Source organism: Callorhinus ursinus, unplaced genomic scaffold (genome assembly GCF_003265705.2).
Source record: "Callorhinus ursinus isolate GAN/ISIS: 27379988/994484 unplaced genomic scaffold, GSC_fseal_2.0 scaffold93, whole genome shotgun sequence".
Taxonomy (NCBI): domain Eukaryota; kingdom Metazoa; phylum Chordata; class Mammalia; order Carnivora; family Otariidae; genus Callorhinus; species Callorhinus ursinus.
The window spans coordinates 1,348,013-1,372,265 of record NW_027397155.1 but is presented as its reverse complement, the minus strand read 5'-3'; the positions used below and the strand labels follow the sequence as shown (position 1 = coordinate 1,372,265).

General features: G+C 39.6%; 1 protein-coding gene across 4 annotated transcripts in view; it reads right to left on the bottom strand.

Annotated features, from left to right (window-relative positions):
* Positions 1 to 24,253, bottom strand: part of GRM5 (glutamate metabotropic receptor 5) — a 665,424-nt gene that overhangs the window by 45,826 nt on the left and 595,345 nt on the right. For all 4 annotated transcript variants that reach the window (XM_073888708.1, XM_073888709.1, XM_025893393.2 and 1 more), the window contains exon 8: positions 10,917 to 11,856. In XM_073888708.1, the coding sequence (XP_073744809.1) occupies positions 10,917 to 11,856 (940 nt within the window). The remainder of the gene's footprint in view (positions 1 to 10,916; positions 11,857 to 24,253) is intronic.

Genomic DNA, 24,253 nt, shown 5'->3' with positions numbered 1-24,253 from the left:
TTTCTTTCTTTCTTTCTTTCTTTCTTTCTTTCTTTCTTTCTTTCTTTTTCTTTCTTTCTTTTCTTTCTTTTTTTTTTTTTTGCTAAATGTAAATGAACAATGTGAGCATGCACTTGCCTTCCCAAAGAGAGCTTCATATCATGTGATATATAAAATTGACCACAGTGATTCATCACTTAGTTTCTAAACATTAAGTAAAATGGACCCATCTGGGCCAAGTTAAAAATCAAAATAGTTTTTTCATGAAGATTTATAAATGTACTGCCAAAACCACAAGGGGAATGAGAAAAGTGGCTAACACTTACAAATCGCTTTTATACTCTGAGGGAAGCCTGACTTCTGATAAAGCACTGTCACAGAAACTCCGTAACCTTCTACCTAAGAATATAAAGGAAATTTAGAGGGCCATCGGCCCCCAGGATGTAGCCATGATTTACTAGTAATTCAGGCCAGGTTCCCAAAGTCAAATATTTTCATTTCAGTTAATTTCCTGAAGACTGATGTCATGGAACCTCATATTAGGTCACCAGAGCTTTATATTGGGAGGACGGGAAGTGAGATGACCCCATGATTAGGAAAAAGAAAACTCACGTCTCATGAACCTGACGTGTGGGACATAATCTGTAAGATGTTCACAATGATCCTGTGTGCATAATACACAGTGGGATGCATAGTATCATCCTCATTGTCCAGAGGTTCTGAGAATTAAGGGCTTGGTCTCAAGTCCCAGTTTGTGTGTGGCAGAGCCAGGATTGGAATCCATATCTTTGCTGACTAGGCTCATTTCCTGCACCATAGTACTTCTACCAAGTTATAACAGGATTGACACTGACAGCCTATCTTTTTCCATGATGTCACCCTGACTGATTTGCCCGTATGCCAAAAAAAAAAAAAAAAAAGTCACCTTTAGGGTCATTTCTCTAGGAGTAAAAATTAGAATAAAAATACTAATATTTTATTTGGTAGAAATACATTCACAGTGACTATTTATCAAAAACAAGATGGAATGTATATACATGGTTGAGAAAAATGAATCCATCAGAAAGGCAATATTAAAATAAAAAAGAGCTATAAAAACATACAGACCTGGGTTTGAATCCCAAATTTACTACTTATAAAATATGCACAAAATAAAGCTTGCTTAACCTCTACCTGTCTCAGTTATTTTCTTTTTCTTATCTGTGGAAGGCGTGATACTTTCTATTATAAAATACTGTGTGACGATCCAGTGAGATAGTACATACATAAGTACTTAGCATAGTCTCTGTAATCAAATAGTTGTTCGAGAAGTGTTTATTTACCACCTAGAGGATAAAGCAGGTCACTAAGGATCATTATTGGGAAAGCACAAACAAATTCGTGTGTTTTCTAGCAGAGAGGAAGGTGAGGACACATAAGTTTTGGTGGGGGATAGCTGGGGAGGCATCACACTGGTGTTAGGAAGTGGCCATGAGTATATGGAATTTGATGGTAAACCGAAGAGGTTATTGAATGGAAGTTGCAGGAGCTGGAAGGCGGGCAGTTGGCAGCCCCCTTGCTCAGGCTAAGCCTCTGCAGTCCATTCCCTGCCTCCTGCCCACACACATTTGACACACTGCAATTCCCTGCCCACACCGGGTTGGGTCATACCTCTGGGCTGTTGTTCATATTGTTCCCCCACACTGTGTACCTCACGGTTTTTACCTGGCTCATGTCATCTTTCATCTTTCCCAAAGAATGGGAAATAATGCAGTGCAGGTGTTGCCTTTCCAGGAAGCCTTCCCGAAACCTCCAGATTGGACAAAGTGTCCTTTTTAGCCTGACTTACCTCTGCATCATCTCCTTTATCACTTCATACACTACAAAAGTTAATGATTTGTATATGGTTTGGTCTCCCCCACTACTCCGTGAGCTGCTCCTAAGGGCAGGGTTTGTGTCTTATTTGTCTTTATATTCCTAGAATTCAGCAATGTACTGAGGGTACAGTGATTATTCTAAAAACACTGGTTGGAATTACACTGGATTGGGTCAAGGTGGGAAACACTAGGATTCCCTGCCTATTTCATGAGATTTTTATTGGAGATTAGGCATACCACAAAACACAAAGAGTTATGTCAGAAATTATGTAAATCCTCATAATTCCTAATTATAATAAAATGCTCATATTAATAAGTATAATAAATACTATAAATAGTAAAAACAAGTCAGATTTTTTCCTACACAAACAAAATCTATATAGATAGCCAAAAATCACCGTTAAATAGAAAAGATATCGGGCAGCCTTTTCAAGTTCAAATTTTACCTCGTAGGCTTCTGAGCTAAAACACAAGTCAGATCAGGCTCAGCTGAAGGAATGACCGTGGCAAGAAAGTAAAGTGCCATAAAGTTCCAGGAGCAGTTTGCAGGGAAACTCCTGGGGGCAAGTCACTTTTCGCACCCATTCAGTCTCAGTTTTTCTCAGTCCAGGCTACAAAATATGAAGACCTGGGGTGGGGACCATTGTTGGATGGTTATCTGCATGCGCCCTGAAGCCAGCCCATCTTTATTGGAAGCCTGCCTCTTCTACCAGCTCTCTTCATGGATTTGAGCAAGTAAATTACCCTCTGCTTACCTCAGTTGCCTTATCAGGAAAATGAGGATTGTTTTGAGGATTAAAAGAGTTAATCCGTATAAGGATTTCGAACAGCACTGGGCCCATCACCAAGTGCTCAATGAATATAATTATTCGCTATCCTCCACCCTTCTTTGTGTTCACTGTCAAATGCCAGTGTCATCCACGTGTCATTATTCGTATATCCATCCATCTATCCATTTACTCAATCAACATTTTTGAGTGCTAACCACATGCCTGGCACTGGGCTGGGATCCAATGGCGCAGAAAAATGAAGACACGGACCTTGTGCTTAGTAAGTTCACATGATAGTGTGTGAGTGTGTGTGTGTGTCTGCTCACACTCATGCGTATCATGTGTGTAAGGGAGTCTTACAGTTAAACATGGAATTGCAGCACAGGGTGATGAATGTGCTGGAGGGAGAAGCACATGGCTCATTTGGATCATAAAGAGTGGGACCTAATGTGGTCTCAGAGGGTCAGGACAGGCTTGCGGGTAGAAGGGGTATCAAAGCTGAGTATGATTTAGCCGACTTAGAGTTGAGGGTGGTGGAGCAGGTGTATTTTATAACACATTAGCTGCACTGATAGAAGCCTGAAAGCAAGAAAATTGAGTGGGTCCGAATGGAAAGTCAAGGAGGGAGGGACTAGATGCCAGGCTGGCTGGGGGAAGGCTCATACCACCAGGGGCCTTTCCTGCCACGGAAGGGTAAGGAAGTTTGGCTCTAACCTATCCTCGCTGGGGAAGCCCTGAGGATGGCTAAGTAGGCATAAAGTATTTAAATAGTATCTATTGTTGGAATTGGATCCTTTGGGCGGTATTTCTAATTCTCCACACGTAGAATTTGCTGCTTCTGCCTCTGGGCTCTTCTGCTCCCCCCTAGACTCCTATCACAGCACTTCAATCATTTTATTGAAACTAACCTGTTTCCAGTTCTGTTTCGGAAGACTGAGAGCTCCTCAAAGACTGTTACTTACGCTCTGTGTCCCCAGAATCTACTTGGCACACAGCAGGCCTCCAAGGAAGCTTGATGAAAAACAAAAAGTTTGCTTGTAGCAAAAAAAGATTTTTTCTTATATTTTTCGAACCAAGTATTATCAGATAAAATCTGGGCAATCAAGTCCATAAAGTGAGTAGTTCTGCTCCCCGTAATGGCAGTGTAAGCCCTAAGAGCTGCAGCCCACCCGAATCAGACTCTGTCACTGAGCACTGCTGTGTGTCAGGCACGGGGCTAGACACCAAGGAAGACAGAGAACTACTGTTAAGACAGCATCAGGTAGCTACACAAAACAACCCCATCCCGGGCCCCTAGGGCCTACCACAGTGCCTGACAATGTTCAGTTCTGTTTGTATCAGAAATAAATGAAGAAGGTGTGAGGATGTGTGCTAAATGTTCTGAGAGTCCAGATGAGGGAAAATCTATGAGACAGTTTAATCTATAGGGTTTCAGTGGGGAAGCTGGGCCCTGGAAGAGAAAAGCAACCCGGAAAGATAGAAGGAAGAGGCAGGGGATTCTAAAGGAAGAGATAACATGAACATCCCTTCATATGGACTAATAACTCCTTAATGAAATCTAAGCAGATGGAACTCATCAAAGCTCTGATCATCTTTGGGGTATATTGGCATTCACACAAGAGAACCAATTTTCCAGGCAAATTATAATTTGGGCAATGGACGTGAAAGGGCTAGCGGTTGCTTTAGCAGATAGTCTGAATGGGCTCTCATGACAATGTCAATGAAAGCAAAGTTAATTAGTTAATTAAAACAAAAGTGGCACATGAGAGTTTCTAAAATTAAGGTGGAGGCAGGGAGAATGTTTCTGCCACTGAGGAAAATCCCCAGCGAGGCTTTTACTTTCTGAGAAAATGTATGGTCTGGAGCTACAGCCTCTGTCATTAATGTAGCTATAAATGCCCACTGCATCTGAGAACCTCAGCCCCATGACCCTGGAAATTCTGAATCTTGTAGAACCAGAACTTTAGACTCCTCACATTCAATGCTTTATTTAGGTCAGAAGGGGTTTTGTGCTCATTTGTCAATTTGCAGCTGAAGTGAAGTCCTTCCACGGAAGCATGGCATTATCTGCTTGACAATGATTTGATGCTGCACCATGTTGTGTGGGAAAATTAGTGTCTAGAACCAAAATGTTAATCACAGGGACCTCTATACATTGATGGCATAAATAGTATGTTTCTATATTTAAAAAAAATCTATAGTGACTCACTCCCATTTAAATAAAAATCTCCCTTTGCTATTTCAGTGAATTGAATGAGTGGCTCTGGGTATTTTCTTTTGGGGGCTCTAGGGTGAGCCTATTTCACTTCCCAAAAAACTGCTAGATCTCTTAGCATTGGCTCTATTTTTCCCTGAGGTGCTCAGAGAACAAAAGTGACTCTGTCTCCATGACCAGAGGTGGGAATTGGCTCCTTCTGTCGCCCTCTCACTGGCGATAGGAATAACCCTTCAGTCGCCCAGAAACACATCTTCCCTTCGGCTATGATGATATTTTCCATCATGATTCCCCTTTGTAGTATTAATGCTCCAGAAAGTTAAGAGAGTTACCTGAAAATAATAGTCCTGTGTTCAACAAGTGTGGAGAATGATTGAAAAGAATGAACGAATGAATGATTGGTTTCTACACTGCAAAACTTCTCAGTGTTTATCCGTAAACACAGTCACACTATTTTAAAGGTATAGTCAGGAATAGTCAGAGTGCTTTCAAACTTGTTTGACCAAATACTTTTTTTTTTTTCATAGAACAATTTGTGAGACTAGCTCTCTAAAGAATATATTTTGGGGAAGGCTCAGCTCTAAGGCCAACGAGCTAAGGCCTGAGTCGAGAGCTGAGTGTAACTGGTCACAAGACTGTGGGTGAGCATTCTAACCACGCTGGACCTCAAGTTCCCCGTTTGAAAAATGGGAAAGATTATTGCTTCTCCTTTCAATATTTTGTGACCACTAGGTAATTCTCCTACCATTACTACTACCACCACCACTACTAGGTACTATCATTTTCCACGGTAGACACTATTCATGGGCACTTGACGCCCCCTTCTGAACCTTCTCAGTTTCCATTATAGAAGATGTAAAAGCTAAATGCACACTTTTTTCCTACTCTCTTGCAGCTAGGGGTATCTGCAGGAGACAGTTTTGGTCAATGTGACAGAAAGGCAGTTATGGGATCCTGAGAAGACAATTGTTTTCCCTAATGAAAGGATGTAACACACGAAGCCATTGAGCAACCATTAGTAAAAAGGCCCAGAGACGACACCGGGGTGACTCAGTTGGTTAAGCATCTGCCTTCCACTCAGGTCATGATCCCAGGGTCCTGGGATTGAGCCCCACACCAGACTCCCTGCTCAGCTTCTCTCTCTCTCTTGGCCTTTCCCCCTGGCTTGTGCACACTCTCTCTCTCTCTCCCTCACGCTCTCTTTCTCTCAAATAAATAAATAAAATCTTAAAAAACAAAAGGCCCAGAGAACAGTGGAGATGTTGGCTCTGGAACCACTGAGCATTGGAAGACCACGAGGAGCTGTCTGTCTACGTGTTTCTTGTAACATGAGGGAAGTGAAACCCATACAAATCATAAAAGTCTCTGAAAATCAGGCTTTCCCTTACTTGCAGCTGAACACATTTCTAAAGATTTACCTACCATTTATTGAGTGCTTTCTGTGTGCTAATACTAACCATTTAACACATATCACTTCATTTACTCTCACAACAGGGATCATTATCTACCATTTTACAGTTGAGGAAAAGGACTGGTGTACCTTGTTCAAATTTACACTGCTAGATTTGAATCCAGGTGTGGCTCCAGAGCCAGAACTATACACTAGTTTGCTATATTTGCATCTACTGTCTCTACATCCACTGCTCCAAGAGTGTGTCCTAACTTTTGGAAACACAGTCACTATAACCTCAAGAGGTATTACTTTCATTCTAACGTGTGCAATTCATGTCATCTTTAAAATGAAGCCCTAGCTGTCTGCCATGAGATGCCTTTTCAAACAGGGCCCAGACCCAGTCTGGGTTTATAGTAGCTTGCCTCTCCATGTAACAGATGGAAGAAAGCAGAACCAGGCTGGGCCTAGCATAGCAGCTGCTTCTCTCCAAAGACCTACAGTCAGAGATCTTTTTTTTTATTAAAGATTTTATTTATTTATTTGAGAGAGAGAGAGAATGAGAGATAGCACGAGAGGGAAGAGGATCAGAGGGAGAAGCAGACTCCCTGCTGAGCAGGGAGCCCGATGCGGGGCTCGATCCCAGGACTCCAGGATCATGACCTGAGCCGAAGGCAGCCGCTTAACCAACTGAGCCACCCAGGCGCCCCTACAGTCAGAGATCTAAGTTAACTATTTAAGCTCCCTGTAAATCCCAATAGATGGGCTCATTGGCATATTACAGAATTCAAGCCTGAGAAGCCCAACTAATGAAGGTAATTTAGAATAAAATGTGAAAGTATTAGAAGCATCCAAGTTCACGTCTTTCCCCATTATTTAAGTCCTAGAGATAGATAATGTGATACACACTGGACTTTATAAACTAAAAGGGAAGATAAATCCATATATAACCAGTTATATCTTACAATGCGATAAATACCATATTAACATTCTGAACATCTTGATGTTGGATCACAGAAAAGAAATACTTAGTGTGAGAGCTCATGGGAGACCTAGAGGAAAATAAGTTTAGTTTGGATCTAAATTATTTTGTAGGATTATAGCTAAAAGAGGGTGGCTGGTAGGGGATGTATGTGAAGCAAGGGTATTATAGCTTTTTCTGGTCTTTCTTCTCCATATCAAAAGTAGGTTCCAGAAAAAAAGAAGTCACTATATAATCAGACTATAGCCTGTCTCAGCCATAATAGACCAGCATTTGCCAGAACTAAGTACAGGAAATTCAACAAGTGCCAAAGGTCCCTCCTCACTACCTTTGATATTCTAATACCCAAACATACTGACCGCAAAATCCATTCATCAAGGACTACATGGCTCTGTAGGGAAAACAAGTTAAAATATTGCCAAGAATCCTGAGAATTTCTGTTTCCTATTGGCACTATCAGTAAATTTTGTTATTTATGTTGCCCCTTATTTACTAAAGTAGAGAGGAAATAGTTGAAAATAGTAACCTAATGTTACTAGAGGTATGTTAGAATTATAGAAAAACATGAGATCAATGGATGGGATTGATGACCTGATTCTTGAGCAGAAACTGAGGACCACGGGAGTGCAGGTGATACTTGTAATAGAGATCACAGTAGGGTTCATGTTATGAAAGGTAGTAGAACCACTAGAGGATAGTAGTATGCACATCTGAACACAAGCAAGATATACCCCCCACATTCCTACCTTCCCAAATTTATTTGCTCAATAAATATACCAAAGATTATCTTGTCTTCTATGCATCAAGCACCCTTCTTGGTACTTCCAGACACTGGAGGCACAGTGATGACAAGGGAGACAAGGATCCCACTCCTAAGGAGCTCACCTTGCTTAAATTAGGACAAAGGGTGTGTTCTACAATCTGGCAAGGAACTAGACCATGTCCAAATGGAGATGCTCTGGAAAGGTCAGGCTATGTAATCAATGTGCCTATAGACCTATACTGCGTTTTATGATGCTCTCTCTGTTATTAGGATCATCCTGGTTGCATTCCTGACACAGAGACTTTCAAGGGTGGAAGAAGACTGACAATTGTTAATGTAGTTAAAAATAACAGCAAACACACACTTATGAAGTGCTTATTGCATGGCATATACTTTACATGTATTCTCTCATGGTAGATGAACCATGAGAGACTATGGACTCTGAGAAACAAACCGAGGGTTTCAGAGGCGAGGGGTGTGTGGTGATGGGTTAGCCCGGTGATGGGTATTAAGGAGGGCACATATTGCATGGAGCACTGGGTGTTATACACAAACAATGAATCATGGAACACTATATCAAAAATAATGATGTACTATATGGTGACTAACATAATAAAAAAATACTTTACATGTGTTTACTCATTTAGTCTTACAACTCTGTATGAAGACTGTGTTTCATTATGTCCACTCATCAGAGGAGGAAAGCAAGGCATAGAGAGGTTAAGTGATGTGCCTATGGTTCCACAGCTGGTAGGTGATGCTGCCAATATTCAATCCCAGAGCTGCCTGACTCTATACTCTGACACGTTCAGTAAAGTATCTACTGTGTACCTGGACTTTATGCATATATTGTTTCTTTCACTGTTTACAGCCCTCTGAGGCAGATGATATGATCTCAGTTTGGCAGATGAAGAAACTCAGGCTCAGAGAAAAGAATGGCAGCACCACAGGTCAGACTCAGGAGAAGCTGGCTACAAAGTCAGTGCTTTTCCCCATCACTCCACACTGTCTAAGGAGCCTGTCTGAAGGGAGTGTTTGGGGTGCTTCAGCACAGGCTCACAATTCCACCCCTCTCACAGCCTGTTTGTATTACCTATCAGGATGCCTTGGAAGGTTTTATTTGAAGAGAGAGTTTGGTAAAAGAGAAGTCTGGAAAATAAATCTTCTTAGACAAAATAAAAGGCTGATCTTGCAGAAGTTTCAGGAAAAAAATATTCTAGAGAGGAGTCAGGAAAGCATATGGAAGATATTCTGGCAGTTTAGAGAGATGAAAGGTCTTCTGTGGATAGACCATGACGTTGCCACGATTTATTGAAGAAATAGAAGACACAGTTATTTGCCCCAAGATTTACAATTTAGTTAAATACCTTGCTCAGTGTACATGGAAAGAGATGAGAGGCATACAGGAATTAGAAAAAAAATTAAAAGAGGCAAGGATACAAGTTAATAACACAAATGAATTAAGCTATGTGATTAAGTACCTTATGAGTGCTTTTCAATCCTCAGAAGAAACAGTATCTTTACCATCACTATTATTCAGGATTTGAAGAATTAGGGCTGATAGAAAGGTGGGACTTTCCATGCAGGCTAAATTATGGCATAAGAGAATTGTTCAAGCAATAATATTTAGCTATTTATCTTCCATTTGAAAGATGTTTATCTTTCATTTATTTATCAGGCTTTATGAAAATTATAAAATCTCTGTGAAGTAAGCAGATGATATCCTGACTAGCTCTTCTGATAGGTACTTTTTAAATTGAGGGAGTCCTTATTCCCAGGAACAATCTATGTAGCCTTTTTAATACCTCCAAATTTGTTCCCAAGCCACCGATAAGATGATCTCATTGCCCCCATGTTGGGAAGTTTTAGTTGCACTAATTTCACATCTGCCCCTCACAGAGGCCACAGTCTTCTCTTCCCCCGAGAAGCAGGGAAGGAGAAAGTGGTTACTAGCCAGACTTGCTACTAGCATAAGTCTGAGCAGCTATTTGGGATGATAGGTTACACTTCAAGTTCTTAAAGCTTGTCATATTTAAACAGATTTTAAAGGAACCATAGGTCTCTGGGATAGCATGGAATATAGCAATCTATGCTACCAGTATTCTCTAGATGTTTATTAAAGATACGGATCTCAATTGGCTAAAAAAAAAAAATTATCTCATCGCCTTCAGAAATGCCTTAGGAAGTATTTACCACATAAAAGTCCCTCATGGTGGGGGAATCATTGGCTGATGGCTCCAGATTCTTTTCAGATGGGACTTGACCCGTAAGTACCACCTGAGATACTAAACTTGAAGGGAGGGATGGGACTGTGGGCAACAGAGAAAACAGGAAACTGGCTAGTGGTTGTGGAAGATTATATGCAAGGTCACTTTTGCCTCGTTCGGATACTTAGACATTTCCCAAAGAGTTCAGGTTGCCCACTAGGAACTAAAACATGGAGTCTACATTTGCATATCTCTATGGGATGGGCAGTCAAAGGGCTCTTCTGGGCTTGGAAAAGTTCAGGCACACAGCACAGCCAGATACATAAGGCTTGTGGCACTCTGTGCTCAGCATAATCTTCTGTGTTAACAATAAACTTCTCTACTCTGTTCTGGTGAATTAGAATTTGGTCCACAACGTATTTCTGTCTCCTCAGGACCTGGAGGTCCTTGCCTTGGCTTAATGACTTAACTGTGCTCTCCCTGCCCTTTTGGACCTCATTTCCTTTCTGCTGAAACTCTGCTTTTTTTTTTAATCCCAACTTCTCTGTCTCTGGCTTTGGCATAAGTAACTGGGGCCACATCCAATTAACCTCACAAAACCCATTCAATGAGAATACCCAAGTCCCCTTTCCCCACACCCTGCCTCCCAGAGTTTAATTCACTCATATATTTCCCATTTAAAAGACCCAGGAAGCAAACACCATTGCTTCAGCTATAGGGGCCAGTGCCCCACAATCACCCCCAAAACTTTTACCTTAGGGTTTCCCCAGAGGAGCCCCTCCTCTTCCACAGGTTGACCAGGCTGCTGGATCTGCTCGCTGCTGAGGATGACTTGCCATCCCCCACATGCATGCGCACCACGGTAGATGTGGTGAAGGCGCTGCGCACATTTCTCTCTGGTTTGGCCAGGATGATGTACACCTTCGGCACAAACATGCAGCCTAGTGCCACTGTGGCACTGAGACTGACTGAGAAACACATGGTGATGATTTTGTAGTTGCTGCCAAAGTAGATTGGCACAAAGGCCAGCCATATAATGCAGGTGGTGTACATTGTGAAGGCGATATACTTGGCTTCGTTGAAGTTAGCTGGAACATTTCTGGTCTTGAAAGCATAGAAGGTACAGCTCAAAATCAGCAAGCCATTGTATCCAAGAGGAGTGACAACACCTAGGTTGGTGGTATTACAGATCAGGTAGACTTCTCGAATGCTTGGGTAGTCGTGCATTATATCAGGAGGCTCCATTATAAAGAGGGCAACGATGATGCCCAACTGAATGCATATAAGAATGAAAGCAATCACCAGCTGGGCACAGGCACTCATGAATCTGGGCTTTTTGGTACAGATCTTCTTCTTGCTGCCGGCCAGGATCCTTGCAATACGATTGGTCTTGGTCACAAGGGCTGAGTAGCTCATGGCTGGGGAAAGACCAATACCAATTCTCTGAAGGTAGCAATAAATCTGTTTGGGCTTTGCAATGAGGCAGAAGGTACATAAGTAACCCAGGCAGATGCCAGCAAGAATGATATAGCAGAGTTCCCTGCTGGAGGACTTGACTACTGGTGTATCACGGTAAATGATGAAGACTGCAGTGACAAACAGGGTGGCCAGCAGGCCGAGGCAGGCAAACACCACAGCTGCAATGGGCTCAGGGTCACCCCAGCGGAGATACTGTACTGGGATCAAGTCACAACCTGCAGAGACACAGACACATATCAGAAAAAAAGGGAAGGAACATTTACTTGGGTCCACCTAAGTAAACTGCCTAAGTTGCAAGGAGCTGCTTATGACCCTTTCACTTTGACTCCAGTCTACCTTTCTAATCTCGGTATCTTATGCTACTCTGTTCTTCATATATTCATTCATAATATATATATTTTTATAATATCACATACCCTGCGATAGGAGCTGTTCTAGGTTCTGAAAACAAAATGGTGAAGACCTTGCTCCCTGCTCTCCTAAGAAATAACTGGGGAGGGAGTGCTTCTAAATAATTACTTACAGCTGTGATAAGGGCCATTAAGAAGGACAGCATGGTTCCTAATGTAGTCTGTGGGAGCAATCAAAGCCTCCTTCAACAGGATTGAGCAAATGGAAGTGTTGGTTTGATGAGTTTGGGCATCCATTAGGTTCGGCACATGGAGATTAATTGTAAGGAAAGAGCTAGGGGGCACTGGAGGCATGAAAGGAGGTGGGATGAGTGGCCTAGATAAGGCTGGGAGGTAGGCAGGAGGGGATCTTGCAGGACAGAGAGGCCTAGACCAAAAGGAAATCATTGGAGGGATCTATATACAGGAGAGGAAAGACATGGTCAGACCTATTTTAAACATTCTTTTGGTTGCTGTGTGGATCTGGGATGAGATAAAGGTGTGGACAGATTTGAATATTATTTGAAGCAATATAAAGAGTTTAAGTGGGTGTGGGGCTCCTTGAGAGGTGAAGACATCAAGGATGACCAACATTGGATCCATCTATGCTGTCCTTGAATCCACAGTATAGAAAAGTTAGGATTTTCAGAGAATTGTATGGTTCCAATGTTACAGAAGAGAAGATACTTTATAAAAAAAGGGAGGGGCAGCAGAGGAAAAGTGACCCCAAAGGCAAACAATTGGTCTGTGTGGGAAGTGGCCAACACTCCAAAAATTATTCTTGACTCATGGCTTGCAGGTTTTTATATCACTTCATTACACATCAGAAGAAAATGACAAAACTTGGCATCATTTGGGTTATGTACCTTCTTTTCACATTTCTTTATGATAGTGATTCTCAGACTTGGCTGTACACTGGAATTACCCAGAGACATTTAAAAAAATACTGTGGCCTGGGTCTCACTGTCAGAGTTTCTGAGTTAACTGGTCTGGACATCAGGATTTTTAACAGACACTCCAAGTGATTCTAAACATGCAGCCAAAGTTGAGAACCACTACTCTAGAAGGGTCGTGTGTGTGTGTGTGTGTGTGTGTGTGTGTGTGTGTGTGTGTAAAGTAGCATTTGTTATATTTAACAGAAACATAGAAATAAAGAAACTGTATTGAGTGAGCAGGAAAGGAGTTAAACAATCTGGAGCATTGGATATTTGAGGAACAAGGCAGAGATAACTAATTGCTTGCAAATATCCATTCTCCCCTTTATATCAGCAACAGATCTCTAATTTCATTTGGGGCTGGTAAAGGGTGCAGCTACCCTACATTTTCCAGCAACCTTTGCAGTCAGAGGTGCTATGTGACTAGGTTTTAGCCAGAAAGATGTAAGCAGGGAACTCCTTATAGAAAAATGACTCATAGTGGAGAATACACTTTTTGCCCTTCGTGGCTTTCTCCTTCTCCTGCCTGTAATATAAAGATGGTGGCTAGAGCTCCAGCAGTTACCTTGGAATATAAGGTAATTTTAAGGACAGAAAATGTGTTCTGAGTTTTGGAAGAGAATCCCTGTTAACCATGGAATCACTGACTAGCTCTAGACGATGGACATCATATTTGCCTTGTTTAAGCTACTTACCCCCACCCCGATATATGTAGCCAAACCAAATCCTGATACAGGTATAAGATTTTCCTATTAAATTCCCATATTCCACAATCAAGGGTGTTGGAGTTAAGAGGCTTTGAATACCAAAGTTACTTGGAGGTAAGGGAGACAACAATAAGTAATGATAGCATAGAAGCATGTGGTTCTTTCAAAATATGTCTAAGGGCAGCTTTTGTAAAAAGGAAAGGAAATATTCTCTGTCCCTTATTTCTGCCTGCCAGTCTCTTTGTTCAAGATCTCAGACTTCAAATAGTACCATTAGTTTATTGTTAAATTCATTATGGGTTTAATGGGATTTGTGAGTTAGCCTAGGATCTTCAGCACACTTTACAGAGTTGTTTCTATGGGAAAATGCAGTCTTATTTTTAAAAATCTGTGTATTTAGAGGCCCCTGGGTGGCCAAGTTGGTTAAGTATCTGACTCTTGATTTCGGCTCAGGTCATGATCTCAAGGTCATGAGATTGAGCTCTGCATTGGGCTCCAAGCTAGGCATGGAGCCTGCTTAAGATTTTCTCTCTCCCCCTCTCTCTCTGCCCCTTTCCCCTGCTTGCTCTCTCTCTCTCCCTAAAACAAAACAAAAATAAATAAACAAAACCCTTGTGTATTTAATATTGGAACAAGGTGTTTTTAACTTAAAAAAATATGGATCGCCCAGATTAAATATGAGACTGTTATTTTATATAATGTTATTAATTATAAATAAACACATATCTCACTGCTAATGAAGATAGCTGTATCCTTATTTTTAGGCAACAGTGTTCACATATGAGGCTTATATGTTGGAATTCAGACTCTGAAATTTTAGTATACCATGGGGTTTAGCTTCATATTTATAAATTTGCTCCTTGTAGAGACTATTTTACAATAGGAAAATAGGGATTAATCAATCATTCCTATCTCTATTCTTCCATAACTTTTATTTAGAACAGTGATGTGACAATGAAATTTATTATCTACTGTAGTTAATTCTAATGGGGACTGTTTCCCCTCGTAAGTCATGAGCTGCTAATACCCACAGTAACTTACTGACATAGGAAACATGTTATGTGGTACATGAAGTGGGAATCCTTTCATTAGCTAAAAAGAATCAGCTGAAAAAAATGTATAAATGTTTACTTTAAAGTCTTTCGTTTTACTCCTTTTTCTCTGCTGTTCTGCTAAATCTTAATTGCTTTTATCCAGATGTAATTAGCACCCTAATCCTAAATGTTTTGCATATGACCGCACTCACCATTTTTACATCAAATATATTCTTGAACTCTTCCTATGTAACCCATTAACATCATGTGTGAAACTAAAGAAAACGCCATTACATATACTTGTTGGAAGAAATGTGCATGAGGCATGCCTCTAATGTGATGTGATTATTGTCACAAATTTGCCAGAACTTATACGTTCAAATGTATGTTTTTTCATTTAATGTGAACCACTCAAAAGGCTTTATGTTTAGTTTAATGATGCTGCCATTGCAGAAAATACTTTTGTAACTATTCTCTTGGAATAACAAATTGGATTCTGATTAGACTGTTATAATCACTGAATCTTATAATTGATTAAGTTCTTAGAGTTTCCAAAACCGGATGTGCATTGCAATCACTTGTGGCATCTACAAAAATACAATCCAAGGGTCTAACTCAGGAGATTTTGAATCAGTGCATTTTGAATCAGGACAAAGGAATCTTATTTTGAATAAGTAAGCTTAATGACTATACAACTGATCCTTGGTTGGCAGCCCAATGTTAGACTATCAGACTCACTTCTTATCCAGTATGTGAATGTCTTCTTTGATACTTCCAAGGTGTGATCACCCACACTGTAGCTAAGACTTTGAACTATATTGTCTCAAGGCCAAGATTAGTGGTGGGGGAAGATAGATCAGAAAGGCAGGAGGTCAGGATGGCAAGTGGAGACTGGAGGTGAATAAATTGGTCAGAAGGCTATCACAAGAGGATAGTCCTGGGATGGTGGAGCAAAACTAAGTCATTGTACTGAAGAAAACATTGATCTGGGAAAGACATTTTAGAGCTGGAATTGAAAGAAATTATGAGGTAGACAGAAGCATTAGGAGAGGGGCTTCTAACCAAGTTGATAGCAATGCTAATAAAATAACTAAGATGAGGGCTATAGGAAGAAAAAGGTCACGTTTTATGGGGATGATATCTAGTTCCAATTTGGACATGTTGTATTTGAAATGTCTATGAGTTACTGAGTAGGTGGAAGCAGAGGTTTAGAAGAGATATCAGGGTGGCAGTTATAGCTTTAGGAATCAGGAGGAAATAAGAGACATATAAATAAATACAATTAATGAGGAAATTCACAGATAGAGAGCAGAGCTTAGAAGTCTGGCTTAACACCAATATTAAGGAATGGCAGAGGAAGAGTGTATGTCAGGGAAGACAAGGTAGACCAGCTAGAAGGAAAGAAGTGTATCAGCAGCCAAAGGGAAGTGGTCAAGTGGATGGCCCACCATATCCTTCTCCAACAATATCATTACAACTTTTCTTTTCTTTTCTTTTCTTTTGTAAACCCTTGCCCAGAGGGCTGGCAAAAAGTTGTGAGCTTCAGGTTTGCAGATATCTCTTCTGGTGGTATACCTTTCTCTGATTTCTTTCCCCCCTTACTGCTATTAGATTTCTTTTGAACAAGGTGGTTTCCTTCCATTGCTGTATTCCTATCACGGAACATATTCTTCCAAATCTTGGAATAATGTTAATCTTATTATGATATAAATTTAAATTCTCATTGACTACTACCTCTGCTCTGTGCCTTGGTTTACAAACATCTGAATGCCCTGTTATTCCCCCCAAATCCTTCTTTATTTCCTTCCGTGAATTACTGGGCATTTTCTCCCTTAATGTTTGTTTGTTTTTTAATCCCTGTCTCCTTCTTAGTATAATGGTAAGTTACTGGAAGTACGATAAGTTACCGGAAGTACTCTTAGTGTACTGGTCAGTTACTACATACTGGAAGGGTATGTAGAAGTTAAATAAGAATAGAGTATATATATTTTATAGATTTAGAATAAATTTAATCAATTGAGCATATGTTATGTTTTAGATTAAAGAATCTTGATAATGTCAATGAAGTTCCCTCCTAGCAAGCATATTAGAGTTTCACAGAAGGTACACAACATTGCAGCTCTTTCTAGAAATGCAGATGATCAGTAGACTAAAAAACCAAGACCTATTTTCTGATAACATCTATTTAAATAGCTACCCATTTCTCATTTTCCTCCTCTTTCATGCTTGATCCTTATTCTACTGTTCTCTAGTATAATCTATGCTTTCATAGCTTGAAGTGATAAATATTGAAAATAAAGAGTTTTTTTTTTAAGGGAAAGTGAACTGCCAAAACTATATTATCCACACTCATCCTGTGATTCCACCAATGTGTTTTCCATACCTCTAACAGGAGAATGGATGGTCCACTGATTTCCTGGACACCTAAAAACAATATGACTGCTCAGTAATAACTGGTACTCATGCTTATCGTTTGGGTATTAGTCTTACAGGATTAATATTCCTGTGGTTAATAGTTCCTAGACTATTGCATTTTTCAAGTCCTGTTCCAGATGTCTTTTTAGGCAGAAGGAATGACGAGTCAAAGACCCTAGGATGGATACCTGATATTCTATAAGTCAGCTAGGCAGGAACTCCTTAACAAATTCCATATTTGGGGAGGAAGGGAAGGTTGCTGCGAATCTCTGAGAATCAGATGTATGTGTTCCCAGCTGCTGATCAGGCCATTTCAGGTGTACAAAACCGAGAACCAATATGGGGCCATTGTGGGACTATACTTTGATACCTGAGCAATAGATCTGCTCAGAGTACAAGGTGTTGACTGGTGACAAACATCATGCTGGCTTTCAGTCTGTTCTATCCATAGACCATTTGTCTGTTTTACTCCTGTCTTTACTTGTCTAGATTTTAATTTCTAGGATGTTGAGCTATCAGAGGAATGCAAACTCAGAATTCTTTCTGAATTATCCATATCCCTGAAAATAATCTCTTCACATAGCCTGAGCTAAAGTTTCTTTTTTCTTTATCACTTCCGTGGTTCAGAAGAATTGGAAGTGGTGTCTCTCTCTCTCTCTCTCTCTCTCTGTGTGTGTGTGTGTGTGTGTGTGTGTGTGTGTGATATTTAGGTACCATATTTTTCTTTGTAGCATTTACTATAACATCACCTATTTTGTGTGTATGAGAGAGAGAAAGAGAGGGTGAGTATATTGTTAAGGTCTATCCTCCTTCCTTGACTATATAACACTCTGATGTTAGGGAATTTGTCTCTTTTGCTCATAAATGGATCCCTAGTACTGAGCACAGTGCCTTACTCATATTAACATAGCAATTAACAAATTAGTATATATACCATACAGTCAAAGTTTATAATTTTCATCCTGGGGTATGGATCAAGTCATTCTCAGCAAACTTTTTTTGTTGACTTTAAGAAATTCCAAGTTACAGAATTCTTAGTTACCATTATAGATAGAAGTCTGAATTCAGTACATTACACCTGAATTTTAGAGTAAAGATTCTGGTAACCAGAGAGAGCAAAACTAAGTAAGTACCTCAAAAGCTTACTTCTGCCTAGAGGTGACCTGTTTCACATTAGAAATATTCCTGGTACTAACTTGGCAATGATGGCAAAAATGTTTTATGATTGACTGATTAATCTCACTCTGAGTAATTCATGGATCTGGGAAGCATGGGTAGAGGAAAAAGAAGGGCAGTAGACAGAAGTCATTCTTTAACAAGTGCCATCTAACTAGGAAGTTCAGATTCACTCTTCTCAAAAAGGCTGCTAATTGCAACATGTTTTACTTTAGAACAGGAAAAAAACGTCCTCATTGGCAAAAGCTTATTCCAGACTTAATTGATTTTTACTATTACATTATCATAAAACAAAACATACCATGATTACTCCCTGATTTAGTCTGTATCCAAAATGTTGGATAAGTTTTATCTGAAACTGCCTCAATAGGAAGCTACCTCATTCCTGCTTATTGAAGCATTACAAAAAGGAGGAAACTAACATTTATTGAGTGCCTACTATATGTCAGGTATTATCCTAGGTATTTTAGTAATCTTCATAATCAACAAGTAAGATAAGTATCATTAATTCTGTTTTACAGAGGAGCAGTATAAAGTTTGATATGCTAACTTATTGGGGCTGAGATTAAAATCCTGTGGGATTTTTGACTGATTGACTGATTGATGCTGTATCAGGAGAGGCAAACGGATCAAGTGCCACTTTGAAAGGGGTCTTGAGTCTACTTAGTAGGAAAGCGAATCATGAATGATTAACAGTGTCTGCCTATGGGCTAGGAGGGGCCAGTGGTAGCATACATATTTGATATTTGTTATCCTAACAGAAGGCCATGCCCCCTTCCTAAGAAAATCTCATTGGTTGACACTCATCAGCAATGTCCTCATCCTGGCACATATGTCCTGAGTTGCTGGGCCAGAGACACCAATTGTTGCTTTTGTGTTCCTAAAGTTTTTTAGTGTAGACATTTTCTTGAATGGGCACTGGATCCCCACAGGTGACTAGAACAAGGATTAATTGTGGGACATTTCTAAGATTGCCACACAGGGGACTCACAGCCATCCACTTATCATTGGACCCAGCCTATATCATGCCCTTCATGGTTTATTAAATATTTGTGTTTTAGATTCCCTTAATAAAATCCCTTCAGAGAGCTGACAACTCAGGGCTGTAGCTTTTATTTAGTTTTCATTTTTTGTTCTTTTTTAATTGGTTACATTTTATAGGGGAGTTTGAAATTGTATGCAAAGATTTATTTCATAATTAAAGCATAAAGGATGGTTTAATGGAACTGCAGGGTAGTAAGGGGAAGGATTATCACAGATGCACATTTGTAGGGAACAGCTTTGAAAAATATGGCTTCCAGGCATACTGCAGATGAAGAAGGGAGGAAAAACACAGCATAGGAATTTCAGTAGTAAAATGTGCTGACTGGAATACTTTTGAGCCATTTTTACCTTTCCCCTCTCCCTTTTCACTAGCCAACTCCCCCTTCCTCTTCCATTTGCCAGATCCTCTGAGCATGGCTATGGCTTTTCTGATCTCCTGAGCCCAAAGCACAGGTCCCTCCCAGGTGGTCAGCCTCTGGGCCTGGGCCTATCACCACGCTCACACCACACTGTTTTGCACACAATAGCACAACCTTCATGCTCACGGTGAGTTTGCAGTGTCTGTCTTACCCAGTGGACTGTGAACAATTTGAGAGCAGGGCCGTGCCTTTGCTTTTGTACTGTGCTTGACACACAACGGGGAGGAAAACAGTTGAATGAATGCCTGATTACATTAAAGAAGAAGAGGGACTACTGAAGAATCAGGAGACAGGCGCTTCATTTTCACCTTGCACGCAACTATTTCCTGTGAATATGAGGCTTTTACTCTATTTGTGTCTCAATTTTCCTGCACATGAAACAGAAATAATGCAGAATTCCATCCCTTTCTCTTCCCTATAACAAGACATTTGATCTTGAGAAAACCCTTGAATAAGAATTCACATAAGAGAAATTAAAGACTGATTACCTGTAAAGCATGAGTGAAGCAATTTCTCGGGACTGAGTCTATAAAAGGCTTAAAACTATTTTTGTGTTTTACTAGAATAAAACACTACAGTCATCCCTTTAAAACCGATAGACTCTCAAATAAAGTTTTACATAGATATTTTCAGCTCTAATGAGTGTTTTACAATTAATTTATATCTCTTTCTATTGAAATTATGGTTTGCCAGACCCCTTTCTCTGGTTTTAGTCAGACTCTTATAATATTTTTTCAAATAGTCTACATACTAAAAGGCATTTTCCTCCTGTGTGGCTGGTCTTCCATCGAAATGTTCAGAGGCTTTCTAATTTTATGACTCAGAGCTTTTACAGGCCCCACAGTATTCCTTCTGTGTTCCCACAGACCCTGTCACATGGTCTTCATTATTTTTTTTGACCTTGGAGACATAAGAAGAGTGTTCTAAGGCCTGGGTTTACATTACCTTAACTAAGGCTGATTGCAAAATCTCATGTATATTCTGCCATAGATTTTACCTCTTGTTTCTGTTCCCAAACTGACTAATTCCTGAATTTTAAGTGTCATAATATTTAAGTATTTCTTAATTGAGCCACTGGTATATATGTTATGAACTAAAATGCTCATGTTTACTATAAGAAGAAAATGTAAGAAGAGACCCCACCCATATATAAATGCATAAGGACCAAAATTAATGTCTCGTCTTACCATTAAAGAGAATAAAAATGTTCACCTAGCTCAACTAGAGCATGCCACTTACTTCTCAGTCGAGTGCACATTAGCAAGCACCCATTCCATTCAAGGCACTTGGCCCACACCATGATGATACAAAGACAATCATTTATTCCTTTAAAATGGTGGCTTGGTCAAACACTCAGGGTCTTTACTCTTCTAGGCACTTATATCTTCTTCAAAACCCCACATTCTACTAGGTAGGCACCATTACTTCATGCATTTTTAATGAAGAGAACTGAGGTAAGATTGGATGTGGAGAGCATCTGGAGGGAACCACAGTAGGAGAAGAACAGATGTGGAAAACAGAAGAAATGTGAAGAAAAGGGTGAAAGGCAGAAGTCAGATGTACAGAGGCCTATCTCTACAGCCTCATGATAGAATGTCATAAAAGCATTATAATATTTCTGGCAATTACTGCTGAAGGTTCAAATGGGAAGTCAATAAAAGCTTTAGGAAGGAAAATAATACCTTCCTGCCTACATCTTAAGGATTAGACCGAGGACCACATAAAATAACATGCTACTTGAAGAGTGGCGTGATAATTATGAAGTGAGAAAAGGAGGAAAAAGAAAAGTGTATGCCTAAAATGGTAGTGACTCAACATCTGCTAATTTGCCTGTGTGTTTTATTAGATTGTCCTATGTTCTTCTGGGGGAAAGCCAGGCCTATTTCATCTTTTTCGCCTTTTATATATACACAACCCCAAGTAAATGGTATTATATTGTCTTAAATTGTTTGTAAGTACAAGGCAGCACATATGCTCTCAGAATTTTTCACTTAATGTGATTTTTAAGAGGTGGCAAGTAGGAGACATCTTTCTGTTTCATATTACTCATATAATATACCACTGTTTATGAAGCATTTTCCAAGTGGGTTAGATAATGTAGTGGTAGGCACTGTGTTATAATGTTTTATGTTATTGGGGGGAAATGTGATAGTTTATTTTGGGTAAGCTATATTTAACAAGAACTGAACTCAATGAAACCACATTATTTTCTTTAGTCTGGTTATATCAGAGTGGTTTTTGACCACGAGGACATTGTTTTTAGCCAGACCACAAATTTATCACTGTGAAGAATACAGCACACATTTCTCATTGCATGGTTTCTGGCGAGATGAAAATTGGCTTATGTTCTCTTTGAGACTTGTTTTGAGAAGTTCCACTGAGAGAGGCCCTTTTAGCAATTTCATTTTTCCTGGCACAAATGGTGTTATGTTTGTAAATATATCATCTTTTTGACTTCTCTGGTGGGATAAACAAATTTATCAGTTAATGAAAATTGAGAAATTGGAAGAGTAAGAAGGCATTTTATAATTTTTCGATGCCTGAGCCCTGGAATTTCACTTTAAAAAACCATTGTTCTTTACAGCATTAACTAAAACAGCTTCATCAAGCTCACTATTTGAAAAAGACCACTGCACACAATTTTTCATTGCATTTTAGAGATCCTTCAGAAGAAATCCAGCGATTCATGCTCATTTCCATATTGCCTATGGCATCATATCAAGGAAAAAGCTAAGAGTTTTACAGTAAGGCTTGAACCTTATTTCTGTTACTTACTGTGTGACCACAAGCACAGATATTTTACATTTACAACCTCAGTTTTCTGTAAAATGGAGATAATGATTCCAATCTTTCTGGAGGATAAAGAGGATTATTTAGCACCTATTACAATGGGTGACAGGCACTCTCTACATGGAGATTTGTTTCCTTCTATTCTGTAATTTATTTCTTCAGCAAATATTTATTATCTTCTTTGTTCTAGGAACTTGATATTCCAAGGTGAACAAAACAGGCAAGAAAAGGAAAAAAACCTACTTTAGCTTAGGGATATTGACAATATGCATAAAATCAGTAAAAATAAATTAATACATAAACAACATAATAGAATGAAAGTTATATATGAAATGGAGAAAATAGGAGGTAGAAGAGGGTAAGGAGGGACAACTGATAGACAAGTTGCCCAGGGTAGACATTTGAGCAAGGACTTGGAGGAAGGAAGGATAATAGTATATGTGTCTGGGGTGGAGCATTCCAGCAGAGAACACCTAGGGTAATGACCCTAGGACAAGAGCCTTCTAGGTGTTTTAACAGAACTAAAGAAGGACAAATGTGTTAGAGGGAGGGGAAGATGAAGTGAAGGGAAAGTACTCTAGAGATATAACAAAGGACCAGATTATATAGAACATAAATTTGTAAGGACTTTGAATAAGATAGGAAACCATCGTAGTTTATTAGACAATGGAGTAACATGATCTGGCTTACTTTCCAAAAAGTTATCTCTGCCTGGGGTGTTAAGAAGTAGCTGTAGGTAGGGGCAAGAGTAGAATCAGGGAAACTATTTAGGAGCTTGTTTCAGTAGTAAAGGTAATTAATGATGATTACTAGGACCAGGGATCTTATAGTGGAGGTAGTGAGAAGTGGTAGAATTCTCTTTGAAGAGTCAGTGGGATTTCCTGATTGACTGATTAAAGCATATGAGAGGAATCAGAAGATGATTCTAAAGTTATTGGCTTGAGCTACTGAAAGAATGGATTTGCCATCTGGTGAAATATAGCAGCTTTGGAGATCAGGAAGGTAAAGACCTGGTTTGCATCTTTGGAAATGTAGAATTTGAGACATTCAAATAAATATGTCAGGTAGGCAGTTGAATATTCAAGTTTGGAGATTAGATGAGATGTCTGGGCTATATATTTAAATTCAGAAATTTCTTCAATGTATAACTGAGAACAATAACATGAGACTGGGTAAGGTCACCAATGAAGCAAATGTAGATAGAAAAGACTTAGCCCTGAAATACTACAAAACTTTATCTTTAGCTTTATTTCAAACACAAAGCTGGATATAAATGTAAAAGTACTGAAGGCAATAGATGCTAGGTCCCTTTGGGGAAGATTAAAAAAATCTTTTTCCTCTTGTGATTGAGAAAAATAGCAGAAGTGGATAATGATGCCTTCAATGAAACCAGAAAACCCTTGATTACACAGAGTGGTTTAAAAAAGGGGGGAGGCGGTGCATGGGTGACTCAGTTGGTTGAGCATCTGACTCTTGATCTCTCATGTCTTGGTCTCGGTCATGAGTTCAAGCCCAAAATGCCTTTTAGTATTGTTATGGCTCATGACTACTTTTCTGGGGTTTCCAGATCATTGTTAACTTGCATAATCCATTCATTTAGAATCAGAAGGCCTAAGAAGATAATCTGAGTGACCTTAAAAGAAATGTTCATAATAGTTCAACAATGTTCACAATAGTTCAACAATTCCTATTCTGTGCCATGC